Source organism: Schistocerca gregaria, chromosome 4 (genome assembly GCF_023897955.1).
Source record: "Schistocerca gregaria isolate iqSchGreg1 chromosome 4, iqSchGreg1.2, whole genome shotgun sequence".
NCBI lineage: Eukaryota > Metazoa > Arthropoda > Insecta > Orthoptera > Acrididae > Schistocerca > Schistocerca gregaria.
In genome coordinates this window covers 754,560,429-754,588,097 of record NC_064923.1, presented here as the reverse complement: position 1 = coordinate 754,588,097, position 27,669 = coordinate 754,560,429, and the positions used below count along the sequence as shown (strand labels likewise).

General features: G+C 38.1%; 1 protein-coding gene across 1 annotated transcript in view; it reads left to right on the top strand.

Annotated features, from left to right (window-relative positions):
* Window positions 1-10,851, top strand: part of LOC126267900 (uncharacterized) — a 1,063,720-nt gene extending 1,052,869 nt beyond the window's left edge. Inside the window, exons 53-55 of the mRNA XM_049973211.1 lie at window positions 399-532; window positions 8,425-8,605; window positions 10,090-10,851. Coding sequence (XP_049829168.1) covers window positions 399-532; window positions 8,425-8,605; window positions 10,090-10,193 — 419 coding nt within the window. The 3' untranslated portion in view covers window positions 10,194-10,851. The remainder of the gene's footprint in view (window positions 1-398; window positions 533-8,424; window positions 8,606-10,089) is intronic.
* The last annotated feature ends 16,818 nt before the right edge of the window (window positions 10,852-27,669 follow it).

The following is a 27,669-nucleotide window of genomic DNA, read 5'->3' as shown; positions in this document are numbered from 1 at the left end:
AGATGATGAAGTAATTTTTTAAAGACACTTTCTCATCTGACATTCTGATTACAGTATTTTCAGTTTGCATGACTCCATATTTTTATTTTTTGAGAGTACTGTTTTGGTGGAGCGGATAATATCTTGCATTCAAGGAAGATATGAAAATAACTATTGTACTAACTTTGAATATGAATACTGTATGTTACTTTTATTTTCAGTTCTGTTATAGCAACATCAAAAATTAATCCTGTTCACGTATCAGTTGTGTAGTCCCACATAACATCAGAGTAAATAAAAGGGTTAATCTGTCGTAATGAATATATAATCACAGTGTGTGTAGTCTTAAACTTTTAATAGACTTTCTGTTGATTAGAGTCACTATAATTGCATGTAAAGAACTACATGTTTTTTTCCAGCATCACCAGGGGGTTCTTGGTTAGGCAAAAGTCCACGTGGGCGTGGTAGTACGCCTACCCCACCCAGTACGCCAGGAAGCACACCAACACCAACACAACAGCACCAACTTAGACGACCACCTGTGTTTATTACAGTAAGCTAACATTTTATTTCCAATATTTTTAGTATCAAAAACTGACATTCTATCATTTTCTTACGAGGGTCTTCACAACTGTCTCAAACAGTGGAAACCCAGGTTGGAAAATCAAAAATTTAGGGAAAAGATAAGAGTGCTACTTATTGCAAAGATGACACTTTAAGTTGTAGACAGGCACAGCATAAAGACACACATTAGTTTCCAGCCAAAGCCTTCGCCAGAAAAGCAAACGCACATATGACTGCCATTTCTAGCAGCTCAGACCACTTGTGTCTGTCTGCAACTTCATATGTCATCTGTACAGTAAGTATCAATCTATATTTTCCCTATACTGCTCATATCACAACTGTCTCAGTCATTTGTAAATACGTTCCTGTAAATGCTTTTAGAGGACATCCAGGAACAAGAGTGTTAGTGTTTCTTCACATTAATGTAGACCAAGTGTCTTTTGGTGTAGGACAATAGCATAACACATCACTAAATATGTAATTTTCGACCCGTTAACTGCCTTTACAAGATTTTCCCAAAGTCCATTTAGATCATTTTTGATGTACTGCTAGTTGCAGACAATCATCAACTGTGCCTCTACTGCTGATGTGAGTTATGACCTTTCTATGAAATAAACATTTTTTAGTTTTGTGTAATTGCTTTTTCATATAGAACAGTTTATGAAAGAAGTTTAATTCTAGTGACAGTATGCACACAAGCAGCAAACAGGCTCTAGCTAAGCTCTTGTCACTGTCAATGGAATTGTTTCTGTACCATCCTATTGATCATGGTTTGCTGGAGCTATGATTTTGTGCTAAATATCTATTCATTCCACTAAAAAATTTGTGAATTTTTATTGCTCACTGTTGATGTCCATTTTGTTTCAGTGCAGTAATATACTTTTTGTGGCTATGTAAATATTGATTGAAGGTATCTTAGTCATAAATTGAGACATACAAAACAACATGTTGCTGTGGAGATAGTATGTTCCTCTAGTTTTGTGATCTTTGTGTGCTGGTATCTCATTAAATTCACTGTGTGCAGCCACAAAGGTTGTGATGGAATTAACAAATGTGGCAGAAAGTGGGCCGACTTTAAAAGAAACTATGATAGGATATTCTTGTTTGCGACACCTACAAATAATTCAGGCAACCCATGTTTCAAGATAGATGAAGTTATTTCACATGAATAAATTGACAAAAAGTATAATCCCGTAACACACTATAAAAGTGGCAGCATCCAAAGTAAGCGAAGTTCATGGTGCCAATATCCTTAAGATTCGAAGTTGTTCTAAAGCCAAAGTCACCAGGGACAACATTTTTAAAGCCTGGAAGATCTATTGCCCCCTAGTAACTCTGCTATCAACATGGAAGCCAAAAAATTGCTCACGTACAAAAAGGATCATCTGCAGAATTTTTGTGAACAAAATGGAATTCAGCTTAATAGACAGCAAATTTACTTTGAATCAAGATACAGAATTCTGACAGAAATATGTTAGCATCAGAGAAAGCTGTATTATCAAGTGTTAGTTTTATGTTCAGATGTAATGAACTTTTTTACAACAAATGTAAGCTGTTTGTCTATACGAGAAGCAACAATGAACCAAGGAGAGATCAGAAGGATTCTAGCTGTACAATTTCCCAGTAATCTATCACCTCCATCAGATTTGCTGCATTTATCCAAAACTACCTTCTCTTTTCCTATATTGGTGGTAGGACTTTAACTAGTTGTCTACTTCTTTTGTGGAGCTTGTGTGACAAGTACAATCAAGAACAACATTCTGATTCATGGAATCAAAAGTCTTAAAGATACCACAAAATGCACCAACCAGCAACAGCTATTTGTTTAAGGAACCCAGTGCAAAATTTAGGTTCATTTGTTGACGTACATTTTTGCATTCAAAACTCTTGTCGATGTCAAAGCTATCGAGATGCCATACACTACTTTCTTGAAGATTTAAGATAGTGTAGTCAGAAGAGACGTACGACAATAGTTTAACTTTTGTCATACCATGTAAGATTCCCTCCCACTGCGCCCCCCCCCCCCTCCCCCTCACCCCCACACCCACCCACCCATAGACTCATTAGACTTGTTCTTAAATTCTTATGCTGTGACTGTCTGTACTAACTTTTACTTGCACTTCAGGAATTCAAGATGGTGATTGATGGTATGTTAACTATGTAAATGGCGAACACAAACCTGCACATGATTTAAGTAAACTTTCTTTCCACAAGGGGGGGGGGGGGGGGGGGGGGGGAATGAAAGACCTATCGTCACAAATATGGTGGGAAAACAGGACTAGATGGTGAGGATTATGTTCAAAACAGACCCAGCCTGGGGCTAGAAACTGTTCAGTATGATGATGATGATGATGATGATGGTTAACACAACATCGAATGCTGTTTTTGAAATGAAACATTTATTTAAAACCACAAAAGCTCAACAATACCATCAGTGAATAACCAAAACCTCTCAATATTCCAGCTGAACCCCAAAGAAACTATCATGACATATCAGACAACATTGAAAACACTGCTACTTTCACACTCTCCACAATGCTTTATATACAGGGCGTTCCAGAAAAGTTGCAGCAAGCTTGAGGTGGAGCTCATCATTAAGATTGAGAATTGTGTAGCAACCCATGGCCACGTATGTTGGGGAAAGTGGTAGCAGAGGTCAATAATTGAAATGGAAACAAGAGTGATTCATTTGAAACATTTATTGAACATAATAAGTACACATGTTGTATGACGTGAATACATCAGTAACGTTACAACAATGCTTGGCATTTGAATCATCAGATGCTAGACATGCCTGACAGCAATGGAGCATTAGTGCATTAATTGCTGGATAAGCTTGAACACAACTGAGAATTTCTTTAAATATAGCGGCTGTGTGGACAGTGTTGTGAAGAAATCCATTCTAGACTCTAAAGTATTACAATACATGAGGAATTTCATGGTTCCCCACACAAATAAATCAATGCTCGATAAATCTCGTGAGTGTTGGGGCCAGGTAACCTGTCTGCCACACCAGATCCATCAATGTGGGAAGGCCTTTACAAATGTCTGCTTGTGTCTGTGTATGTGCGGATGGATGTGTGTGTGTGTGTGTGTGTGTGTGTGTGTGTGTGTGTGTGTGTGTGTGTGTGTGTGTGTGCGTGTGCGTGAGTGTATACCTGTCCTTTTTTTCCCCCCCTCTTTCTGCTCCCGAGATTGGAATGACTCCTTACCCTCTCCCTTAAAACCCACATCCTTTCGTCTTTCCCTCTCCTTCCCTCTTTCCTGATGAAGCAACTGTTGGTTGCAAAAGCTTGAATTTTGTATGTATGTTTGTGTTTGTTTGTGTTTCTATCGACATGCCAGCGCTTTTGTTGGGTAAGTCACATCATCATTGTTTTTAGATATATTTTTCCCATGTGGAATGTTTCCCTGTATTATATTCATCTAAATCCTTTACTTTAGGAAGAGGTAGTGGTTTCCTTTACTTCATTCCCAGTTATGATAGAACGTCTATCTTTCCATAAAGATTAATGAAATGATGTTTCAGAATTCCTGTTTTGTCTTTTATGAAGAGAGATTACAGCCTATTTTCTCAGCAACATTTAAAGAGAGGTCATTTAAGATTTTAGAATAATTTTTCAGTTACTTATGTACACACATCAAAAAAAGTTTTGTGTCACATCAGTTCCGAGAGTTCCAGAACTTGCACAGAAAATTGGAATAGAGATCAACATAAACACCATTTCCACCCATTTTATTGCTCATGAGAACCACACATTGCATGTGGTACCAACGTACACCGAGACCTTCAGAGGTGGTGGTCCAGATTTATGTACACACCAGTACCTCTAATACTCAATAGCACTTCCTCTTGCATTGATGCAGGCCTATATTCGTCGTGGCATCCTATCCACAAGGTCATCAAGGCACTGTTGGTCCAGATTGTCCCACTCTTAATGGCGATTCAACACAGATCCCTCAGAATGGTTGGTGGGTCACGTCGTCCATAAACAGCCCTTTTCAATCCATCCCAGCCATGTTCGATAGGGTTCATGTCTGGAGAACATTCTGGCCAGTCTAGGCGAGTGATGTCATTATCCTGAGGAAAGTCAGTCACAAAGTGCATGATGGGGTCGCGAATTGTCTTCCATGAAGATGAATGCCTTGTCAATGTGCCGCCAATATGGTTGCACTCTCAATCGAAGGATGTCATTCACATATCCTACAGCCATTACAGCACCTTACATGACCACCAGCAGCGCACGTTGGCCCCACATAGTGCCACCCAAAACAGCAGGGAACCTCCACCTTGCTGCTCTTGCTGGAGAATGTGTCTAAGGCATTCAGCCTGACTGGGTTGCCTCCAAACATGTCTCTGATGATTGGTTGAAGGCATATGTGACACTCATCAGTGAAGAGGACATGATACCAATCCTGAGCGATCCATTCAGCATGTTGTTGGGCCCATCTGTACCGCGCTGCATGGTGTTGTGCTGGCAAAGATGGACTTTGCCATGGACGTTGGGAGTGAAGTTGTGCATTAAGCGGCCTATTGCGCACAGTTTGAGTCATAATGCGATGCCCTGTGGTTGCACGAAAAGCATTATTCAACATGGTGGCATTGCTGTCAGGGTTCCTCAGAGCCATAATCTGTAGGTAGCAGTCATCCACTGCAGTAGTAGCCCTTGGTCAGCCTGAGCGAAGCATGTCATTGACAGTTCTTGTCTCTCTGTATCTCCTCCATGTCCAAACAACATCGCTTTAGTTCACTTCAAGACACCTGGACACTTCCCTTGTTGAGAGTCCTTCCTGGCACAAAGTAACAATGCGGATGCAATCGAACAGTGGTATTGACCATCTAGGCACGGTTGAACTACGGACAACACGAGCCGTGTACCTCCTTCTGGTGGAATGACTGGAACTGATCGGCTGCCGGACCCCCTCCGTGTAATAGGCGCTGCTCATGCATGGTTGTTCACATCTTTATGTGGGTTTAGTGACACCTCTGAACAGGCAAATGGATTGTGTCTGTGATACAATATCCACAGACAATGTCTATCTTCAGGAGTTCTGGGAATCGGGGTGATGCAAAACTTTTTTTGATGCATTTATTTCTTTTGCTCAAAACAAGTCTTTGCTTCTTTCAGTACTGTTGATATTCATCTCACTCTCTACTATATGTGAGACTTGTTTGATTTCATTAAAAGATTTGTTGAATTTGGTGCTAAATATATGCTTTTGGAGCTATTAATAATTTTACTTAATATTTTACAGTGCTTTTGTACTGATTTACGGACAGGATTGCTCTTTTTTTTTTAGTTATTCTCTTCTCACCATTGCAAGAAATCTATATCACCTTAGTAATACTTGGTATTTTTAATAAATGAAAATCAGGAGTTTGCTTTTGCTGTACAATGTTCTATAATGGTGTTCTAGCAAGAACTGATGGAAGGTTCTGTTAACTTGGTATTTTTGTTGTTCTTGATTCTTTGGGTTCATTTCTATATGTGTATCTGGGAAACATGAGACCTGATTCATTTCCAGATGTATTGATCTATCTACTTGCCAGTAGGTTTAATTTTTATGTGACAAATGTTCGTGTTGGTCATGGTTGGTATCAGCCCATATTAATCAGAGATACCTGGCAGACCTGTGCTAACAGTATTGCTGTGTACTTTGCCTTGTCAATTAAAGATGACAGGTGGAGACATCCCAGTCCATAGCTACTACAGCAATAAAAGGGGATGTAAAAAAATATGCACAAATAATGGAGAGGAACTTCAGAATGTATCACAATGGAAAGTTTTCACAAACAAAATGAAAAAGCCACTGAAATATGGGTGAAATTCATATTGGTTGATATTCTTCTGTCAGTGATGTTAAACGAATAGCTCTTGTGAAACAATGTGTTTTAATGTACTGAGGAAGATGCGTACTGATCTATGGCTTTTAATAGAACTCATTAATTTAAAAAGAAATTCAGAATGCAAAGAAGACTCGGCAAGGAGATTCCATGTCACCAGAACTGTTGTTAGAGGTGGTCTTCCTATCTTGAAACAAAAATAAGGAATATTTGTTAACAAAAAATTTCAGAACCAATTTAATTTTGCAGATGACATTGTACTGTTTATTTCTGAGTGTGGTAACCCTCAACATTTAGCGTAAGCTTATAACGGAGCAATTTTGGAAGTAAGTCCCAAAATCAGTCATAATAATACAATACAATACACAGTGAACAATTGCAAATGAAACTAGTACAGATTAACTACGATTTAATAGAACCAGTTGATGCAGTTTTATATTTAGGGCTACTGAAGAAAACAACTGGATTGAAAATAAATGCCACAAACCTAAGTGTAAAAATGACTTGCAGTGTGTTTGGTAAAATAGACAGTTGTCTAAATGGAACTGTCAAACAAGAAAAAGTTTCCAAACAGTGTGTATTAGCAGTTTTGTATCATGTTAATGATTCATGGATGTTTAACACAAAAACTGATCAGACACAGAGGGCTACTCAGTAAGCAGTGAAGAGATGCTTGATGCGAATTTCTAGGCCATACAGTGAGGCAAGTGACTGGTAGTTTCCCCATGGAAGTTCTTTCTTGACATTCAAGAGATAAGGAAAGGTCAAGGCAATGACTTAATGAAAGGTGAGTAGATGACATATGTAAGAAACATACAGGTGTAACCTGGATTTGTATTGCTCAAGATGGAATGCATGACAAGTCTGTATGAGTAATTTATCCATTGGTGGATGTCCAGTGGCTGGTGGCAGTCTCCCCCCACCCCCACCCGCCCCTCCGCCCCCGCTCCTACGTACTGAGACTGCAGAGTTAATTGTTTTCAATCATATTGAGTAGCTCTACATGTAATTTTCTTGTTTGGAACATGATAATACTTGTGGTATTATTGTTGCTCAAGATCTCAGTTTGACATTGGTAGGAAATATCTGCACTTTATATTGAAGCTGACACGGGGTGAAGGGTCACATCTGTGCAGGGCTGGATTGTGGCAGTGGGTCGCTGCAAGGGAGCAGGCCGATGGCAGCTCAGGCTAACAACATCAAAAGTCAAACATTTTATTAAAACTTGTGCTAGTACACTGGTGGCATTGTGGTGCAGTCACCACGCGCCTTTCAGCAGGTGATGCGGATGGCAAGTGACAGCACATGACGCCAGGGCGCCTGTACCAATATAGAGGGGCGAGCAGGTGTACTGCCACAGTCTCTATCTGGTGCTCTCCAGGGCAGGAGTCCAGCTGCTGCTGGAGAATGCCTGAAAACTGAACTCATCATGACTGAATGGTATGCCATATTGTTCCAGCACCTCCCATAGCCCTTCCATCGAAGAAGGTGTTGCCGGACAGCTGATACTTCTGCTGATATTGATGGGTATTTATTAGGAATTAGGAGCTCACTTGTTGTGCCAATGCACTGCTTCCAGCAATGTTTGGAACAATAAATCTGTCCTCCAGTAATGTAGAAACCGCTTGACCTGTCCTGCAAGAGCCCTGTCTTACCACTGCATTGGCAGGGTTTCGGTGCGTGACGTGGCCCACATCATAATGCATAAACAGCCCTGTTGCAACCAGCATGCCAATACCTTAGCGCCTGCAGGCTCCTTATGTCTCCTCCAGCTGCTGCGACTGAGCAGTAATGCCCAAGAAAAGGTGGCGATGCTAAAGTATGGCGAGACACTCCACAGTGGGAAACTTAAAATTTGTGCCTTACAAGAGCTTCAAACAATAAAAATTAACAAATTTGACCTTTATTTGAATGTTAGATAATGATATCAATTGACAGTATGGATTTTTTTGTCACTAACAATATTACTTTGAGTTATTTAATATAAATATAAAAATGTTTTGTAATGATAGATATTTTGTTATTTTTGTGAACAGCCACTGCGAGATATAGCTGTTGTAAGTGGACAGACAGCCCGTTTTGAATGTATTGTCCAAGCTGAGCCAGCACCTAATATCCTCTGGTCTAAGAATGGGAGGATAATTGAAAATTCTGAAGATTACCAACTCCATTACAGAAATGGTGTATGCCGTTTAACAATCCCACATGCATTCCCAGGTAATTCCAACCAAATTTACTATTAGGTGATATGTATATTGGCTATAAATTTAATATACATGACATTTTTGAACTTTTGTCTTAAATGTTGTGAGGCTAGTTAGTTATTCACATGTTCTATTCTTGCTGTGTTGTGGAACAAGTCATTTTTACAATCGTAGTGCAGTTCCACAATGAAAAATATGACAACATGCTGATATTTTAAGTAATTGCCATAAGCTACTTCTTTTTATACCCAACTATTCTCTCTCTCTCTCTCTCTCTCTCTCTCTTTCACACACACACACACACACACACACACACACACACACACACACACACACACATACTTTATTATAATACCTTCAGAAATTCTCCTGTGGAATAGAAAATTTGCTAAGCACAGATAGTTTCAGTTTGTGCTTGAAGTTAATTTTATCATCTATTAAATTTCTTTCTTCATTGGGTATGTCAGCAAAAATTTTTACGGCTGACATTGCTACTACTTATGTGCCACACAAAGGTAGAGTGATTGATAGTGTATATCAGTTCTCCAAGCAGTATTATATTTGTGAATGATATTGTTATTTTTGAATAGGGGACTGGTTGTTAACAACAAATTTCTTAAGGGAGAAACTGTACTGTCAGGCTGTTGTCAGTATGTCCAACTGCTTACGGAGCTGTATGTATCACATTCTAAAGTGGTGTGGAGAGGCCTTATGTATATTGCATGTACTGTATGTTATCTACGTTCAGTGAGAGATCACTTGCAGAGAAGCGGTTACTAATTTTCAATAAAATATTATTTAAATTTTCCAGTATTGGAGTTCCTCCATTAGGAGTGATTATAATACTTGCAGTATCAACAAAGAGAACAATTACTGCTTCTTGGACATAAGATAGCAGACCATTTATGTGTAACAAGAATAAGAGCAGATCCAGTATTGATGCCTGTTGTACAGCTTTAGTGATGATACCTCATTCTGAAGATTGGTTTCATTGTGTACATTCCTTGGGTTTCTTAATGTAACACTCTGTATCTTTCAGTTAGGTAGGATGAAAACCAGTTCCCTGCAAGGCATCTGATACCATAATAACTGAGCTTCTCTAGGAGAACACTACAAACTCCACAATCAACACTTTTTTATAGGTCACACAAAATACCAGTTGGCAATATTGATGAATTTGAAAACAGTATGTTCCATGAAGACACACTTTCGAAATCCAAATTGATGCTGGCTAAGTATTTCATTAAAAAAAAGTGTTTTCTCATTCTTATATATGTAATATTTTCAAGTATTTTCAAGAAGGAGGTAAGTAGTGATTGTGCATGGAAATGGCACACCAGTTTATTCCCATTAAATAATTGTACTGTGTATCAGTGTTTTTGGTTACTTACTACTTCATCAGCTCTTACAAAATGTTATCTGTGTGGATAATGCCATAAAATAGTAATGTTCTTAATACTGCATCTTATCATTTCATCTTCACATTTTCACTTGCAGAGGATGCTGGGAGCTACTCATGCACTGCCACTAATATGCTTGGATCATCTTGCACAACAGCAACTCTTCAGGTACCAGGTGAGAAACGAGGAATTCGCAAGTAAATCTGCTGCAATGGGTGATGGTATTGGGCAAGCTTATTTCTATTATTTCCAAGTAAAGTTAAATAGTTTTTTCTCTTTTGCCAAACTGCTATAGTACACAATGTTACAAGGACAACTTAAAAGTTTCTGATGATGTTTTGGCCTTATGTACAAAGTTGAGCAATGGAAAAAAACTGATATTGTATGTAGTCATGTGATAATTAGGCATTTATCTTCCTTCAGCGAAATTATTATATCCAAAAGATGTCATTTTATATTAGTAACTCTTACTTGCTTCTTTAATTCTTGCCAAAATGATGCTGCATTTGTCATGTATGTTTGTGATCTGAGCTTCCTTTAAATGCATTTTTGATGTGGTGGCTAGTTCTGGGTAATGGGTGCATGTTGATTTATAGTGTTGCACGAGGTGATGGTACTGCTGCTGAGCTTTGTTGCTGTGCTACATTGTGTGGCAGGTTACATTTAATATATTAGTTCTTCTTTGTAAATGAAATAATTTATAAATAATGAATGAAAATGGTAACTGTTGTTGAAATACTTGTATGGTGCTTGACTTATGTAATTTGAACTTCTCTTTTTACTTTTCTGCTATGTAGTGTGTGAATTTCTGCACCTTTCTGTGTAGAAAATTCATGTTGTAAATAAAATTTTCAAGAAATTCAAATGTTTTAGTGGATTTTAAATCCATCCTTTCATCTTCCTCACTGTTCTGTTGACATAGCTGTGAGTCCCATATTATATAAATTTATTTTTTCAAATGGTAAGTGTTTTTAATGTCATGAAATGAACTTCATTGAGCTTGGAGGCTACATAGTAAGAGAAAGAAAGAAGACATTGTGATATTGTTTCCAGAAATATTGATTTTCGTACATTTTAATTAATATTAATGCCTGGAGTGCAGATATAATTGTAAACATAATTAGTTCTGAAGTCTGCTGGTTATGTTCTGATAACTAGACTCAACACTTAAGAGATGTGCTATTGACTGGTGGAAGTGCATATAAACAAGAAATTGGAGAACGTAATATAGGTTGACTCTTACATAGATGTTGACAGCAACCAGCCACTTTTGTAAAATTCTATTTATTTATTTAAATTGCGCCATTACTGATTTAGAACCATCAGGTTCATCTTCAGACAGCTATTTCACATTAAAATACATTTTACATTAGCTTTTGCCTTTTGTTTTCACAAATGATGAAATTTCCTTGGGGTGGTGGTTGCAGATGTAACATCCACACAATTATGTGCCACTGCAGACTGCTCGTGATCTTGCAGCAGTGAAAACTGTATGATGCACTTTTTTTATGTACATGTATGCACATAAAATAAGGCACCACTCACAAATTAAGAAGTTTCACCACATGGAGGTAAATATACAAAGATCTTTGTATACATACCTCCATGTGTTGAACCTGTCAGTTTGAAACCAATAGTGGTGCTACTTAAATAAATAAATAGCATTGTAAAAAGTGTCTGATTGCTGTCATCTTCTCTGTGAGAGTCAACCTATATTTTGTACACAGCCACGGCTCAGAATGTCAGTTTCCAACAAAATAGCATGAAGAACAGAGCTCAGCTTTTGAACTAGTTTTCCATACAGCAACACAAATGATTGAGGTAACACACATAAAATCCACAAGTCACTTTATTTTTAAAAGAATGGAAATGCTGGTGGAGAGGAGAGGGGAGGGGCATTGATGAAGGGATGAAAGTCAAATCAGTTTGGATTGTTGATCAAATTAGATGAAAGCTGCAGGGAAAAATTTGCAGTAACAGTAGACCATCTATGACTATCACATCCTTGATCCAGGTTTTCAATGAACAACTCTGTCATCATCTGTGTATCCTTTACTTTGCTCTTCTTTGTTGTCTTCAGTCAAAAATATTTATGAAGTACTAAAGAAAAAATTAAGACTTTTTGTGCATGCCAACCATTCTGAGCTCGATTCTGTCCCAGAAATTGATAATTAATTACTTACAGGATCTTCCACTCTGCATGCTCACAGGATCTTCCACTCTGCAATAGTATATACACTTCAAAAAATGTGTCCTTTCTCTAAAGAATGTTAGTCTAACAAGGTATACAAGAGAGCTTCTGTGCAATTTGGAATGGAAGAGAGGTAATGGTAGATACAAATAGTCAGGCTCTGGTGTGTGTTTAATCAGTTGCCAATTGAGTTACCTAATTGGTAAGTGTGTTACCTACAAAATGCATTAGGAAGGGTTTAACCCTAGGCTACTAAATTGTTTTATATGTCAGGAAGTTTCGTGTTAATATTATTCATCAATGCACATAATTTTAATGAACTTTTTTTAGATTTACTTTTATATGTAGAAACATGAAGAAAGGTAGGAAGATATTTCTGTTTAGCAAGTGCAACAAAAAACAAATTTCATAGAATGTGAGTGGTCAACAAGAAACATTCTTCTCCAGGTCTGAAAATATTGAGTATAAATGGAAGAAGTTCTAGAATATTGTGTAATACATCTAAGATAGATAAGTGCCAATCAAAGTAATGAGGGATGGGTAAAGTGTGATTTGGTTCAAAGCCATGTTAGAAAGTTGCTCCAGAAGCACAGACAACTTCACTGTAAATTTGAATGTCACAAAAGTGTCACTGACAGACAAAAACTGAATGAAGCCAAAATTAGCATAAGGAGAGCCACACATGAAGTGTTCATCGAATACAAAAGTAAAATACCATCTATCAATTTGACAGAAAGCGCTAAAAATTTTTAATCTTCTGTTGAATTGGTAAATGGATCGAAGCTATATGTCCACACACTTTGTGACCATAATGACGCAGAGACAGAGAGTGAAAAAGAGAAGAATGAAATACTAAAATGGCTTTTAGCAAAACTGTGTCACTGAGGAGGATGATACTGCAGTTCCTCTTTTAAATCAACACATGAACATCAGAATTACAGAAATCAGAATAAGTGACCATGGACTGGAAAACGTGCTGAAATTGCTCTACAGAGAAAAGACCATTGGGTCTAATGAGAGACCAGTATTATTCTACCAGTTGGTTGTAACTGAAGTGCAGCTACTCATGGAGGTCCATTGTGGGTTGTAATTATCGTATGGCAGTGAAACTCGGTTGAGATGGTAATGCGTTAATGTGGAACCAATTTACACTAAAAAAATAAGTAGTTCCAGTTGTGGCTACCAGGCGCAAATACGGCACTGTACACAGTTTGTATGAAGTTATGACATCCACGCTGTTACCTGACAAGCCATGACTTTAGTGAACAGTATGACCATCAAGAAGAGAGACTGTGCACAATCAGTGAAATTGTTTAATGTGAACGGCAGCAATTACAGTGGTGAAAAATCTGATTATTTCAAACTTCCACAAATGTGTTATCTCCAGAGGTTTTTCCAGAGGCATGTCCTGCAAGATGATCTGATATGAATCTATGTGACTTCTGGCTCTGGGGATACCTGAAAGAACACATTTACAAGGGCATGTTCTTTCTCTACCTGATCTAAAGGCCACTATACAGGAACATGTTGCTCTGATTCCACTGGAACTGCTGTGAGAAATTGTTGATCACCTTGTTTTACGGACGCGTCCTCTTGTCGAAGTCTTCAGTGCTCACACTGAACAAATTGTGTAAGCAACAGTTAATAATAAAATCAACATTATGTATTTCTCACTTGTTTGACCTTTTCTGCCTGCATCCTGTTCCTAACCCATTACATATGGAAACATTTCTGTACATCTTTCTTGCATTCACAGCACCACATTTTCACCTGGTGGCCAAAATTTGAACTAATTTCTTCTTACCTAAATCAGTTCCACATTAACACATTAGAATTTCTACCTAGTTTTGCTGCCATATGATAATTACAGACCATACTGACCTCCACAAGTAGCTGTTCTTTCATTATAAGCACCCGATTCATAGAGTATTTAAAGAGCTAGCCTCTTTTCTAGCAGCAGTGTGCTGTACATTGCTGGAGAAGCAAATCATTCCTAGTGATTGGAAAAAGGTACAAGTCATTCCCAATATCAGTAAGGGTTGTCAAACACACAGCCAAAATTATAGGCCCACATCTCTGATGTTGTCTGTTGCAGAATTTGGGAACATATTTTATGCTCACATATTATGACATTTCTGGAAACTAAAAATCTCCTCTCAAGGTACAACATAGGTTCCAAAAATAACAATAATGTGTAACTGAGCTCATTTCATTTGTCCATGGGACCGAGAAAGAAGTAAATAATGGTGCCGAAGGTTGATGCTGTTGTGGCAAATTAAATATGTCAAAGACATTGACAAATGAACAATAGTGAAATAATGATTGTCTCTATTGTGTGGTATACCTGTGATTATTTTTCTCTTCTTTGGGAGTTTGTACTAGTACTTGTTGCTTGAGTGTGGCTCTCTATTCTTGATATATGCAAATAAAGTGTCTGATATAAAAAGCATGTTCAAGCATTATGACCCTACCCCAAACTTTGTTCCTTGACTTCCAGAAAGCATTTTACATAGTTCCATCTAGCCACCTTATGAAGAAAATCTGAGCATAAAAAAATCAAACAATGAAAAATCTGGGATGGGATGCAATGTAACAATATTATGAAAAGACTTGTTGCTACTCACCATATAGTGGAGAAGTTGAGTCACAGATAGGTACAACAAAAAGATCCTTTTTTTTGTGCCTATCTGCGACTCAGCATCTCCGCTATATGGTGAGTAGCAACTATCCTTTTCATAATACTGAGCATAAAAAAATGAGACTAGTTGTATGGTGGGACTGAAGAGTTCATAGCACAGAAAACAGCATGTTATTCTTCAGGTGTAACAGTAATTTAAGGCATATTTGAAGATAGCTTTATAGCACCATTACTTGTCGTAATACATAAATGACCTAGCACATTATGCTGTTGTATAGAGAGAAGTCACAATGCGAAAAAATTGTTGCAAACTGCAGAAACACTCACATAAAATCTGCAATTGTTGCAGGGTTGGCTGTTGATCCTCAACATAAAAAAAAAACATAATGTGTTGCACTTAATTAGACGGAAAGACCCATTATTGTATGATAAACATGTGCAGAGCAAGAAGCAGGAATATCCATTAAACATTAAGGGAATTTGCATAAGAGTGATTTAAAGTCAAACGACCCCATACAATTAACACAGGTAATGTGGATGCCAGACAGATTCATTGGAAGAATCTTCAAGAAATGTAGTCCACCTACAAAGGAGGTAGCTTACAAAACCCTCATTGCTTGTCAGTCTCAAATTCCTACCAGAGAGAGTTGAAAAAGGAAATAGTGAAGATCCATAAAAGAGCAATGTTTACATTTCATTACAGATTCATTTTGTAAATGCAAGAGCATCACAGAGATGCTCAGCAAAACCAGAGGTAGAAGCACTCTGCATCATGGTGTTGTTTGCTGCTAAAATTCTTAGAGAGTGTGTTTCTAGAAGAAACAACAGATGCATTGCTTCTTCCTGCATTTGTCACACTGAAAGATGATAGGGGTAAAATTAGAGAGATTCAAGCCTACACTGAAGCCTACCAAAATTGTTCCTCTTGGACAGCATTTGCAGCTGGAATGGGAAAGGGAGAGAAGTCATGGTGGGACATAGAGTACTCTTCACCACATGTCATAAAGTGGCTTGTGGAATATCTAAGTAATTCTAAGTAATGTTAGATAAACATTATTTCAGGCACACAATGTCTGCTGTGTTCTAACAGTAACAAGGCCTCAGCTAATGACACTTCTTATTTAGAACATAAATGTGAGATTTTAATTTGGTATAGCAGTTTACTGGGTGATTCATTTTATGATACATTTGAGTGATTATAAGAAAAAGAACAGAAAAGTAAAAATACTACAAACATGAGATGAATTGCAAAATACAAAATCTTAAACTTATACTATTACAAATGCTCCATGTGTCCATCAACAGGAGCATGAACAACATCTAGACGATAGCTAAATTCATCATAAACTTTACACACTGTATTTGCTTTTACAGAAGTTATGGCAGCTGGTATTCTGTTCTCCACTTCTTCTATGTCACGAGGTAAAGGGGAGATGAACACACTTTCCTTCACATACTTCCACAAGAAAAATTTGCATCGAGTCATGTCTGGTTATCTTGGAGGCCAAGAATGCAGGGCAGTATCTCAGGGTCCCGTGCGTTCTAACCAGCATTGAGCTATCTTCAGATGTTGCAGGATTGCCTTATTCCACAACTTCAGGAGGACACTGTTGACTTCATTTTGCAATAGAATGGAGCTTCAGCAAACCGGTGCAACAACATATGTCAGTTTCAATGGTGGTATGGTGCATGGGAACCTGAGACACTGCCCTGCATTCTTGACCTCCAAATTCGCTAGACATGACCCCGTGCAATTTTGCTTATGAGTGTATGTGAAGGAAAGTGTATTCATCTACACAATACCTCCTGACATTGAAGGAATGAAGAACAGGATAGCAAATGGTCATAACTTCTGTAAAAGCAGATACACTGTGTAAAGTCTATGACAAATTAGCTACTGTCTAGATGTTTTTCACACTGCTGCTGGTACACACATAGAGCATTTGTAATAGTATAGCCAAAACTTTTAAGATTTTGTGAGTATTTTGAAATTCATCCCATGTTTGTAGTATGTTTTTATCAATAAATATGGAGTTTTGAAATCAGTTAATTCTTTTTGAAACACCCTGTTCATCTATGTGACATTTTCATAGAATCTCATCATGGGAATGTTTTTCTAAAGAGTAACATGCTTTTTGAAAAGCACAACAGAAAATGCCACCATTTTTGTGCTAAGCCAGTGTGATACTTCTTTACCTCCTCAGTTTCTTTGAGTTGTTGACTGCAAATTGTCTCTTGTACTATATGAAGAAATAGTGGTCACTGAGGATGAAGTCAGTACCATAAGGTAAATCATTAGATTCCTCATCGGAATTTTTGTAGGTATATTGATTGTGAAAATACACATTACAATATTAAAGGAAAATTCCTTATCTTAAAATTTGCTGTCAGGATATTTAAATAGCACATCACAGTTTTGAAAGTGCTTAATGATGTAACTACAGTTTGGTTAAGGTTCCATGAAGTCTGCAAAAAAGCATGATATTTGTTTTTTTAAGATAATTGGATGGTATGTTGTTTTAACTCATTGTCACATCAGAATAATACGATATTATAGTTGGTCATACAAACAAAATATTTTTCTCATAACTAAAGTGCTTCAAAACCCATGTTCACTTGTTAACCTTTAATCTTTTTCTGTTTTTGATGAGTCAGGTACCATAAATAAATGAAGTCTATAATAGTTAAATGTAATAATTCTAATTTTGATTACTGATGTCTTTGTATCTTCAGTACATTGTATGGGAAGTTCACTACCTGTGAAGCAGCAACTTTATCCCACTTCCCATTTACATACTCAGCAAGAGATTCACCTTATAAATAGTGCTGCTTCTATTATCTAAATTATGAATTTGTGAGTAGCCATACTAAACATTCACTACCAATGCCTCATTTGTCACTTGCTCATTGCAGTTGGCCCTTTTTTCAAACAGTTTGTGGTTCATTGTAATACTCATCAGTCCTCATCATCAGACAACAACAAAGAAAAGACAGGTAACTGTTTGGAAGTTACTTTACATTGAAGGTGCATGCCCTATCTAATCAGGCACATCAGTCACATCTTAAGGCTATTTTGTTTTCAAGGAAGTTCAGTAACAGGATTTTCATAGCATAGCAACTTTTAGGATTTTCATGTTGGAATAACTGCTTAAATGATTCTTGGGCATAATTTCATTTTATCTTCTTCAGGTCTGCATAATTTCCACTTTCCTTTGTGTCATATATTGTCTTGACCTTCTCCTTCCCTTCTGTTTCCTCCCACATACTTGTCCTTCCAAAATGTCTGTTAGCAAGCACTCCAATTTCAACAAATGTCCCATCCATTTCTTCTTCCTTTCTGTTATAACCTGGAGCTATCTTCTCCTCTCACCGACCCTTTCCAACACTCTTTCATTACTCACTCTTTTCATCCAGCTTATCCTCTTCATTCTCCTCCACATGTTGTACACACTGCACATTATTACTGTGAAACAGATGCTTGTCATCCTTGATTCACCTGTAGAAAGGTGCCTGGTCATATATTTACAGTATCTAGTTTGAAATATGCAGGAAATTGGAGAAATTGATCAGTTACCACAGGGAATTTGACATCCAGGATCACTAGCCAGAGAAACAAAATGTGAACACCACATGGAGTGAGCCAAATACTTGCCTGAATATATAATGTAAGTAGACAGATAAAAAAATCTACCTGCCAAGGAGTGGCAGGAGAACATACACATATAAAGGTTGAGTGAATTTCCAAGCTGATGGTTCCTTCTTCTGGCAGAAGGGTGGAAAGAGAAGTAAGAGGGATGAAGAAAAAGGACTGGTGAAATTTTGGAAATGGGGAGAGTTTGGAAAAATTGCTCTTTACCATGATAAACATGGACAGTAGCCCCTTTCTCTGGAGGTTTGCAATGGTCAAGTGGGTCTTCAGTTGAATCTCCCATAGTCAGTCTGCACCTCTGAACTGTAGAAGGGTTTTATACAGAAGTCTTAGATGAAGTCACTAACTTCTGTGCTTCAATAACTTTCCCAATAGTCCTACTTTCCACATGGGCATAAATATTCATACCAAGTTTCCTTGGCTGTATATCACTAACATGTGCTTGGTGTTATAGTGCTCTTGGTCTTTCTCTTGAGCATTCAGGGGTATATGCAAGGCAGCTACCTTACTTCTTCTTTCCTGATGATGAAGTGTTTCATATAGTCAGTCACCCTGAGTATTGTCCAGTTGAAACCAGAACATTGTATCCATGGTCATTTCAGCCTCACAACTGTGGACTTGATGGAAGGGTGTGAAGCTTGTAGTGCCTTGCTTCAGGGGTTACATTACATTACATTAATACTTGTTCCACAGATCATGAATACAACATTACTACTTCACATCTAGATATTTGTTTGTTGAGTAGAAGGAGTTGTCATTCAGAAATTCTTTTAATTTGTTGCAAATTTTGATTGGCTATCTGTCAGACTTTAATGCTATTTGGCAAATGACCGAAGACTTTTGTGACAGTATAATTCACCATTTCTGTGCTAAAGTCAGATTTAACCCAGAATAGTGAAGATCATCCTTTCTTCTAGTGTTGTAACTATGTACTTCACTATTATTTTTGAATTGGGATGGGTTATTAATAACAAATTTCATAAGTGAATGTATTTATTGTGAAGGCAATGTGACTAATGTGAGTTCCTTAAATAAATGTCTGCAAGGTGATCTTGAGTGGGTTCCAGCTATTATTCTGATTACACACTTTTGCACAATGAATACTTTTTCCTTATTGATGAATTACCCTAAAATATATGAAAGCAATGAATGAAAACAGGCATAGTAGGCTAATTTACTGATATGTTTATCACCAAAATTTGCAATAACACTAATAGTGTAAGTAGCTGAACCTAACCATTTCACAGATCACCAATGAGTTTCTTCCATTTCAATTTCTCATCAATGCCTACACCCAGAAATTTTTAATATTCTGCAGTAGCAACTGTTCAAAGTCTATATTTATCAATGATTTTATGCCATTTACTGTACAGACTTATATATAGTGCATTTTCTCAAAATTTATTGAGCTTCCATTTGCAGAGGACCACTTACTTCTTTTCTGAAAGATATTGTTTACAATTTCCTCAGCTAATTCTTGTTTGTTGGGTGTGATTAGCATACTAGTATCATCAGCAAAAAGAACTAGCTTTGCATCTTCATGAATATAGAGTGGCAAGTCATTAATATATATTCAGAACAATAAGAGACCCAAGACCGAAACCTTCCCAGTTAGAGAATTGTGCCGACTTTTGCAGAATATCTGTACTATTAATTTCTACCTTCTGCACTCTTCCGGTTAAGTATGAATTAAACCATTTGTGCACTGTCCCACTCATACGTCAATACTTAAGTTTATCTAGAAGAATTTCATGACACACACAGTCAAAAGCCTTTGAGAGATCACAAATACCCCAATGGGTAATGCTCGGTCGTTCAAAGCATGCATATATAACATTTTCTGTTGAAAAGCCTTTCTGAAAACCAAACTGACATTTTGTTAGTACTTCATTTTTAAAAATATGGGATGCTACTCTTGCATACATTATTTGCAATTGTTAAATTGTTAATGGAGCACACTATTTTGGAGGACTGTTTTGCATTACTGCATGGAGCTATATCATATACTGTAACTAGCTGAGCATCATCCAGCCCATTATTAACAGGAAAAGTTTTTATTTGATGAAATTTATCTTGGTCTATAGAAACATTAATTATCAGTGTGCTGCTTTCATGTACCACACAAATAGGAAAATCGATAACTGGCGTCAAATTGAAAGAACCAAGTGATACTTCAGGGTCAGACTTTCTATTGGACCCTTTCAAAAAATCTACATTGAAATCTCCACAAACAATAATTTGCTTCCCTCTGTCTGACAGACAGCTCAAAAAAGAATCCAAATTTTTCAAAAATAGCTGAAATTTTTCCATTGGGGACCTGTACACACCTACAGTTATGGAAGTGCCATTATTTAGTTTAAGCTCACATGCACATCCTTCTATATGTTGCATTTTCTAAATTTTTCACACTATGATAAATTTTAAAATATATATGTGGCAACTCTCTCTCTATAGTGTCTCTACTTATATGCTGAAATCTTCTACCAACCTATATTTCTCTTTTCCATATCTGTGATTATATGATGTTCAGTCAGACATAGTACATCTATTCCACCCTCAGTTTATATATCTTGTAAACAAAGCAGAAGTTCATCTACTTTGTTCTTTAATCCTCTGATATTCTGATGCAATATACTAATATTATTTTTCGCTGCACGTCATTGTGACATACTGACATTATTTTCTGCTGTCCTTTATGAGAATCTTGTGATATTTTAACATCCCTGCTACCTGCCTGTCTGAGCTTCGAGGTACTCCCAATAGTTCAGTACCCCCCTCCCCCGCCTTAAAGATCTTGCTATCGTAACAGCAAATTTACCCTTTCCTTTCCTATTGAGATACAGGGCATGCCTTTTGAAGCTCCATCCAACAATAGCATCAATAGGAACCAAACCTATGCCTGACAAAGTAACCACCTGAAGCAGCTGACCTAGTTCCATATTGATCCTCCTGACAGAGCTGTTCATTTAGGTCCAATCATACCATATGAAAGGAGGAACCAAGCCAACATTTGTATGGTTTGTTGCAGATGCTATTTTTAGCAGATCACATTCAATATTGTAGACATATTGTATGCAAGTATCACGATGGGCAATATTGTATCCCACTCCCTGTGTTTGATATGACTATACATCAAGAACATATCTGCCAATGGCTTAGTAAAGCATTTTTGTGACCATTTGCATGCTGATGGTGGGCTGTTGTCATCCTGTGGAAATTATCCCTGACACTAGTTTCAACTAGAAAACTTTCCCACAATCAGAGGTCATCACACAGGATACTCAGTGCATCAAAATAATGTTTTCCTCTTTGCAGTTTTCAGAGGTATGTAGATGTTTTCTACAAGGAACCTTGCAATTTCAGAGATGTGGCAGTCAGCATGGCTTTTTTATATGAAGTCTTCACAGGTCGTCAGCCAAGTAGCGTCATCATCTCGTAGCAATGTTGCGATGGAATGCGTCTCCATCATCTTTGCCTGCAGATGATGGAGATGCATTCCATTGAAACGTTGCTACAAGACGATGACGCTACTTGGCTGACAACATGTGAAGACTTCATATATGAAACCAAACGAGGTGGCGCAGTGGTTAGCACACTGGACTCGCATTCGGGAGGACGACGGTTCAATCCCGTCTCCAGCCATCCTGATTTAGGTTTTCCGTGATTTCCCTAAATCATTTCAGGCAAATGCTGAGATGGTTCCTTTGAAAGGGCACAGTCGATTTCCTTCCCAATCCTTCCCTAACCCGAGCTTGGGCTCCGTCTCCAATGACCTCGTCGTCAACGGGACGTTAAACACTAACCACCACCACCACATATATGAAATGCATCGAGAAAGCCTGCACTCACATATGGAATGGCTTTTGTGACAGAATAGTTGGTGAGGTAGTCAGTAGAGACTATTATTGCCCATTGATTGCCATTTGTTGACTTCAGCAACCTCCCCAGGAGATCAATTCGAGTTCTGAGGATTGGTGCTGCTGTTGGTATCAGATGCCCCTGAGGTAATTGCAACATGTGCTTCTGTCATTCAGCTGCTAACACTGTGTGAATGATGGCTGATTGGTGAATGGTCCCCATTTTTGATACTATGCTGTGCCATGGGCCGCTTGGTTTGTCCAAATTTGAAAGCATCTGGTAACAGACACAGAATAACTGTCATTCACTGAGGTTCCTGTGTCAGGCCAGATCCTATTGGCAGTTCAATAGTAGTTTCCTCAACTCCATTGTCAATTATGGTAGTGTAGCATGATTGTTTGTTGATGAAACTAAGCTGCCCTTCCGGGACTGGTTCAGCTGTCCCTTTGCATTACCTTCAGTGGACATGAGTTGTGGCTGCTTGTGTCAGTTATTGATCCAAAGTTTTCCTTGAACACTTGCAATGCTTATGATTGTTGCTGGCATGTAGCATGAATTTGAGTAGCTTTTTACAAACTATAAATGCTGCACCATTTAACTGGGCACCTCAGTTGATGAATGGAACTTGTCTCGTTGACGATGGTGGGATAACAATGCCTTCAATAGCAAACAACTGCCCAGAGCAAACATTGTTATGTGTGCTTGTTGAATAGCTTCGATAATCTTGAGATCTTATTTCCACAGTCTCTGACTGCTTGTGAAGTGTAAGCGCTCCCTCAGTAATTGTAACTAAAATGATGGTGTTTGTAAGGCTTTTGATTTAGGAGTGTTATAACAGGATCTCGATCCTGTAGAAAATAAACTGCAACCTAACTGTGTGTGATCGATCTGTAATTATCTACTACAAAATTAATAATAAATATGGTAAGGTGCTTCTGGAACTAAAGAGTATGTCCTTTTATATAGTTCATTCAATTTCCAATAGAAGGAACACGCTTACCCATATCTCACCATTCATGTTGATGAAAGTGACAAATTCAAAAATCATTCACTTCAAAAAGCTGTAGATAGTCCAACATTCATATTTCAATTAAGTGCACCTGCCATTGCATTATTAAGCACTTTCTACTTAATTTGATGTATTTCTGTCTCCTGACTCTTTCAGTAGATATTCATTTGACCCCTTCCACCCCACTGACTTTATGCAATCACTACTGACTGCTGTTGTTGACATGACATGACATGACATGACATGACAGTGCTCTGCCCACTGGAAAAGGCACATAATGACAGAAAGATGTAGAAGCTAATGTATGCCACTTAATGCGTGCCACTAGGTGGCTCACTGGTAAGGATATCAATCACAGCATCCTTACATCCCCACTGTTAATTCTTTTGCAAAAAGCAAAATTTGGCAAAAAAAATAATAACTCAAAACCCCATGCAACTTACAAACACCCCCCCCCCCTTTCTGCTTCATGATTACAGAGCTCAGCTGGTGTGCAGTGTATTCTGGAGAACCGCTGCTTCATGATTATTTGGCAAAAAATAATAACTCAAAGCCCCATGCAACTTACAAACACCCCATCTGCTTCATGATTACAGAGCTCAGCAGCCATTTTCTGCAGGTACTGCAATCATTTGAAAATTGAAATGTTCAACCAACATACATGGCTCAGCACTCACTTGTTATTTTACATGTTTCTATAAGACAACACTTGAACTCATTCACACACTGAATGTTTACAGGAATTTACAATTTTGACTTGGGTATATTAATTTACTGATGTCCAAGCATATTTGTGATTGTAGCCATCAAAATGATATCAGACATGTGTGAAATAGCAAGCAGTTATGGAGCCTAATTATCATACAGACAAGTGTATAGAAGGGTGACTACTTGGTAAACTTGGTGAATATGTCATAGTACATAAACCATATGTTAAAAGGTGTGTTTTTTGTAGATATTTTCAATTGAGTCTTTTAATAATACAGAAGCATAATTTACATATCTCCTGTCCACACGGTATATTGTGTGGGCTATTTCTGAAGATCATCAGAGTGTCCATGATGAAGAGCGCAGTGGGCGACCGCCCCTCATCAATGATCACCTGGTTAACCTGGTGCTACAGTGTATTCTGGAGAACCACTACTTCTTGATTACAGAGCTCAGTAGCCATTTTTTACAGGTACTGAAATCCTTGTTGCATGAAATAGTCACTAAGCACCTGCTGTTTAAGAAATTGTATACTAGGTGGGTGATGAAAACCCTGCACCCAAGTACAAAACGAAACACTTTGGAGCAGCACTGACATTTCTGCAGTGGTAACATGTTGATGATGATGAGATCCTTGACAGGATTGCCATGGTTGATGAGACATGGATTTCTCACTTGACCCAAGAAATCGAGCAGTAGTCAGTGTATTGGCATCACAGTGAATCTCATGTCAAGACAAAATTCAAGCAGACTGTGTTGGTGCTGAAAGTGATGTGCTAGGTGTTCTTGACAGGAAGGGCATTCTGGTCATTGACTTCTTGCCCAGAAGTGAAACGGTGAATGCTGACTGTTACTGTGAAACAATATGGAGACTGCGGCATGTCATTCAGAACAAGGGGCATGGAATGCTTGCTGCAGGCGCTGTGCTGCTCCACAACAATGCTCGTCCCCATTCGACTCGACTCACAGCAACTGTTTTGTAGAAGTTCGTGTGTGGAATGTTTGATCATCCAGCATACAGTCCTGATCTTGCTTCCAGTGATTTCCGTCTTTTCTTGCACCTCAAGAAATTCCTATCCTCTGGCCAGCATTTGGACAACCATGACAAGTGTCTCAGGTCTTTTGGTGACTGTAGAAAAAGAGCTCAAACGTTGTTATACTTGTTGTCATGGAGGATTTGGATCTTTGGTAGCCTCATCTCCATAGATTGCTGTCTTGCTTAGTTTTCATTAATTTGGCTTCTAACTGAGTCATTGGTACCTCTTTATGTGATGGGGATGGCTACAGCGTGTTGCAAAGTGACCTTGACCAGGCAACAGTGTGTATCTCACCCCACAAGTTAACTATAATTGTCTGCAGTTATGATTGGTATGAGTTTAACTACTGTGATGGTTAACATCTGATAGCATAGTAGTTGTCAAAAACTCATCATCTCTCTCTGCAGAAGCATTAAGTGTGTCCAGGGTGCCCACAGAGAAAGTACACTGGCATGTTGTCTTCTGTCCTCTAAATGTCTGATCTTCTCCTTTGATCTGGTGCTGCATTTTCATTTGATGCCTGTGGCATAAGTTGAAGTCAGCCAGCATGTTGGTTGGTGGCAGAAAGTGTTGTGAAAGATCAATACACCTCTTCTTCAAAATTATCTATGACCTCTTGACATATTGTGACGATATTCATGGCTGATACCTCTTGCTTACATGGTCCAACAGTTCTAGTTGCCATAAAATGCTGTATCTGTTCTCTCACAACCTGGCTTTTGAGAGAGGTGAGGTTGTGGTGGTCTTCGCCAACTGGCATAGGGACCACATTCAAGAGTTAGTCATACTTCTTTCACCCAACTCTTTGTTGCATTTCTTCAATGTTTTGGCACCACTTGATAAAAGTTTTTGTGATATCATTTAGTAGAAGACCATGTGACATGTCTTCTGCAACTGCTTCTGCCAAATCTGAGATTTTGTCAGCTTCCATCATATTTGAGTTCACAGTGTGGCATAGGAACTAAACATTCTGTATTTAAGTCTGTGTCACTTCCCCATGACATTGGCCCCTAGTCTTCAGTTGTTCCTACACTAAGTGGATTTGCTTCTAGTTGTCACCAAACATTTTCTTCATTTCAGCCTGGAATTTATTGCATCTGCTGAGCTCCTCTTCATTGTTGTTGAACCACTGCTGGGCTGCATCATCCAAGTAAAAGTACATATTTGCCAAACACATCACTTTATCCCACCTGTTGTATCAGATGACTCTTTCAAATCCTTTCAGCCATTTCATCGGGTCCTGATGAGCATCTCTGGAAAATTCTGGTGTAAGGCTTATGTGCAGCTTACATACTGGTGGCTTGGAATCCACTGGTCTCCTGAATATAGGGACTACAGGAATTATGTACTGTTTGTATTCCAGTTTCTCACCATGCAGGTAATAGCTTTTACATTGCCTTATTGTAGTCACGGTGATGTTGATGTTTTGAAGCACTTGGCATCGCCAAGCAGCGTCAAGTGATAACCACAGTGAAGTACAAATCTGGAAGCAGGCTCTCAGTGAAATACAACACATAGCACTGACACCCATTTATTATGAACACAGCATACAGCCAGAACCAAAGTGAACTCCTGGAAGAAGAGTGCAGCTGTCTCCATAAAAATCAAATACTCCAGAATATATAAACACACAATATTTTGAACACCTTTCTGAAATGATAAATACTAAATAAGTGATTGGATTCAAACTGGTGACCCTCAGGATGCCAGCCAGCGATGCTAACCACTGTGTCACACTGCATGTGCCACAGTTTGCAGAAATATTTGAAGTTGTGCCAGAGGACAGAATCAGTATTTGATTTTGTGCTTCTTGAAAAGCCTAGAATCAGCACCAGGCACAAAAATCATCTTAGTTGGATTCTATGTTTCTTCTATCCACTCTATGGATAAGGATATCGTGTGGAACCAAGTGGGAGTTACATCAAAATGTTAGAGATAGTAACAGTCGAGCTGCAGTAGTCTGTTACAAATAGTACTGCATGGTGCTTAAAAATGTCATTAGACAGGCAAAAAAACATGTGATATGCTAATAGAATAGCTAATTCTCAGAGGAAAATTAAAACCATTTGTTCAGTCTTGTCGGAAGTATATGGTCAAGAATGATATAAAGTCAAAACTAGTAAAGACATTTTCGTTACCAATAAGTGAGATATATGTGAGTATTTAACAATCACTTTTTGAATAGCAAATGAATTAAACAAAAACTTAGTTTCTAAGTTTCTCTCCTAGGATCGCAGCTCTTTGAGACTGACAGGGGAGAGATTGAGTCAATAATTAAACTGCTGAGGGCCAAGGACTGTCATGGATATGGTGGGGTATCTAGCAGGATACTGAAGCACTGTACTGCATATGTTAGCCTAGTACTTAGCCACATCTGAGTTATTAAAGTACTTCATAGTAAAGCTGCTTTATAATAAAGGAGAAAAGGATAACGTAGACAGTTGGAGACGTATTTATATGCCATCGGTATTTGCAAAAGTTATTGAAAAGGATGATTGATCATTTCATTTCATATAATATTTTGTGAAACATGCAGTTTGGTTCCAGGGGAGGCTAACACACTATATTCTCTTTTCTTGGTGAGTCA